Source organism: Porites lutea, chromosome 11 (genome assembly GCF_958299795.1).
Source record: "Porites lutea chromosome 11, jaPorLute2.1, whole genome shotgun sequence".
Lineage (NCBI taxonomy): Eukaryota > Metazoa > Cnidaria > Anthozoa > Scleractinia > Poritidae > Porites > Porites lutea.
Window position 1 is genome coordinate 7,420,133 of NC_133211.1, and position 2,817 is coordinate 7,422,949.

The window sequence follows — 2,817 nt, forward strand, 5'->3', positions numbered from 1 at the left end:
TTTAGTATTTGGCCTACTTTTTTTGCATCCGGAACCGGTGCCCGCCTTTGTAACACCAAACAAGTGGCTACATCTTTAGTTATCACGTACTGCACTTTACTTAAAATTAATTTAATGCAGAGGAAGGACCACTCACCAAATGACAAAGTATACAAACTGAGAGGACACTAAACTACAAGGGGGGAAACAGCAGCAAAGTGATCCTAATGAAAAAAACAAAAAAAGAAAAGATAAAAAAAGTGCCAAAGGAAAAGAAAAATAAATAAAGACTTCGGTGTTTTAATCATCTTCCTTTTGCACATGAGCAAGGGTCAACTATTGCTTATTAAGTACGGATCAATACTATCTTTAAATTATGATTGGCATAACAAAAGCAGTTACTAGTAAAATGATATAAAAAGTAAGGGATCATCATAGGTTTCGGGGAAACTGCACGCCTACCCCTCCCTTAAGCTAACATTTTCCCCTAATTTAAATATACAATGATCCAAACTAAGCAGGTGGATTCTGATCGACCAAGTGAGTGTAATCCTGAGTATGACTGTTGTTGAGAAGTACAGTGAGTGATGAGACTGACGTTAGTTGAAAGAGATCCAGGCCCAATCTGACATTCGCTTCCTGCTCTCTACGCACAAGTACAATTACTTCGATTCAATGTCTGTTGACTGGTTAAAGATTAGCAAATGTATCCACTTTTTAAAATTTGCTTAGTTGCGCCATCTTTAAGCAGAGGTGCAGCAATACATAACCAAAAATGAACGCTAAGAAAAGCGAACGACGTTTCGGAGCCATTATGTCGCCATTATCGCAACGACGTTACACACGGACAACAGGAACCAGGAACATTAACACTATTTTTCTACACGAAGAAAGTCCTATGTGTACATCCTCAGCTCTGACACTCAAGCTACGACTTGACAACTGTGAGGTCCCTAAAACCAACTTACACATGCGCAGTACAATAAACCTAATTAAATTATTCTCTCATGACAGCCATTATCAAGTTCAAAATGATTTTTGCTTCTGAAAACGGCAAGTATTGTTTCTGTCAGTTTACTTTAGCAGTACTTCACATACGATAAAATGATCTCGCAGAAAAACTAGAAAGGTGGTGCAGTATTCTTATAAGGGTTTCTGGGTCATAAGATTACAAAACAGACTTCTTGATGGAATGTAATACAGGAAATCAACGACGTAATAGACATCACATTATTTTTACAAATTTCACAATTAAATATTATAAACTGAATTCGAGATAATAGATATATCATAATCCATTTTTTTTAAACAAGAATATGAATTAATTTACGGAGTGTTTTATTTGTTAGTTTCGTCACGTTGTTAACCGAAAACAGGGCATATGTTTTTTTTCGACGCCTCAACTGAATTTCCCGCAAAAGTCGTCTAAGCAACGAGCACAGAAATTCCATACTGATGACGTAACACTGTCCAGATCTAATATGGACTTCTGATTGGTCGTGCCGCAATGACGTCCGTATGGAATTTCTGCGCTCTTTCCTTAAGGTGATGATTCGCAACGACGATTTTCAACGCAACACAGCGTCACAACATTGGAACAATGTTAATACTATTCGAAACAATGTCACAGCAGTGTTACAACGTCTTGTTGCGCTGAAAATCGTCATTACGTCATTTCGAGGGCATACCATTGATAGAGACACGAAACATTGGCTTTTTTTCAGGCTAACTTATCCTAACATCAATACAGAGACTTACCGTAACATTTCTTTTATCGTCTGTTTACCAGACACAATAACGTCACCTACACTCCACTGATCAAAGTAGACAATGGAAGGCAGACTTACCACATCTCAGATTACCAACTGCACCCTTTCCATCTTTGGAATCCTTGGAAACACGCTGACCATTCTAGTGTTTGCCCGTGACAAAAAGCTGTTGAAAAAGTCCCACAACGTTTTCATCTTTTGCCTTGCCATAGCAGATGTGCTAACCTCCATTCTCCTGCTCACAAGCCCGGTCATGGGGCTTGGTGACTTTATTCCTCGTCCAACCAACAGAGTTCTGGGTGAGATCTTCTGTCGAGTTTTCTGGAGCCGAGTCTTTATCTTTCAGCTCGTGTTTTTTTCCGTATACATCACATTGTTGTTAACAATAGAGCGGTGGGTTGCGGTCTTAAAGCCTTCTAAATATCACATGGCCTTCAAGGGAAAGCGACTTGCTGGATACATCATGATCTGCTGGATCTGGTCGTTCATTCTCAATGGGACGGGATTACTTGATGCGAACTATGAACCAAATTCTTCCTCCAATGACATCTGCGTATTCAGATTCATTTCGTCAGGCTCTTTTTTCCGCACATTCAAATCTGTATTCATTATGTTCTTCAAGATGTTCTTTCCGTCTCTTTCTATGATTGGACTCTACGTACATATGATCGTAGCCACGAATAACTCCCCAGTTGCATCAGCCGCAAGCAAGGCCAAACTACGAGGAAAGATGACAAGAATGGTCGGTATTATGACCTTTATTTTACTCGTATGTTTCTCTCCAAACCAATTTTTTTATACCTTTGTGGTTGCGGGGAAAGAACAGGTAGATTCTCTACTCCACCATTTAACAGCATTTCTCCTCTTCACCACCATCTGCGTTAATCCATTCATTTATGGAATCAGCAACTCTAATTATCGCCAGCGCTACAAGAAGCTTTTGTTTTCCGTATGTTTCAAACGGTTCTCGGAGGACGCCAATGCTGCTCTGAGCCCTGCGAGAGTTGAACCTACCAGATCAGAACCACCTGCCATAAACGTAGAGAATATTACTGACAGTCAAACTTAA

At 39.7% G+C, this 2,817-nt stretch overlaps 1 protein-coding gene across 1 annotated transcript; it reads left to right on the plus strand.

The window, feature by feature from the left end:
• Positions 1 to 1,809: 1,809 nt before the first annotated feature.
• LOC140953141 (mu-type opioid receptor-like) lies at positions 1,810 to 2,817 on the plus strand. Its single transcript, XM_073402641.1, has one exon. It carries the CDS (start codon positions 1,810 to 1,812, stop codon positions 2,815 to 2,817), a length of 1,008 nt encoding a protein of 335 aa, XP_073258742.1.

Excerpts from the sequence above, each read along its gene's own strand:
- LOC140953141 (XM_073402641.1), top strand. The coding sequence starts at position 1,810 with ATGGAAGGCAGACTTACCACATCTCAGATTACCAACTGCACCCTTTCC.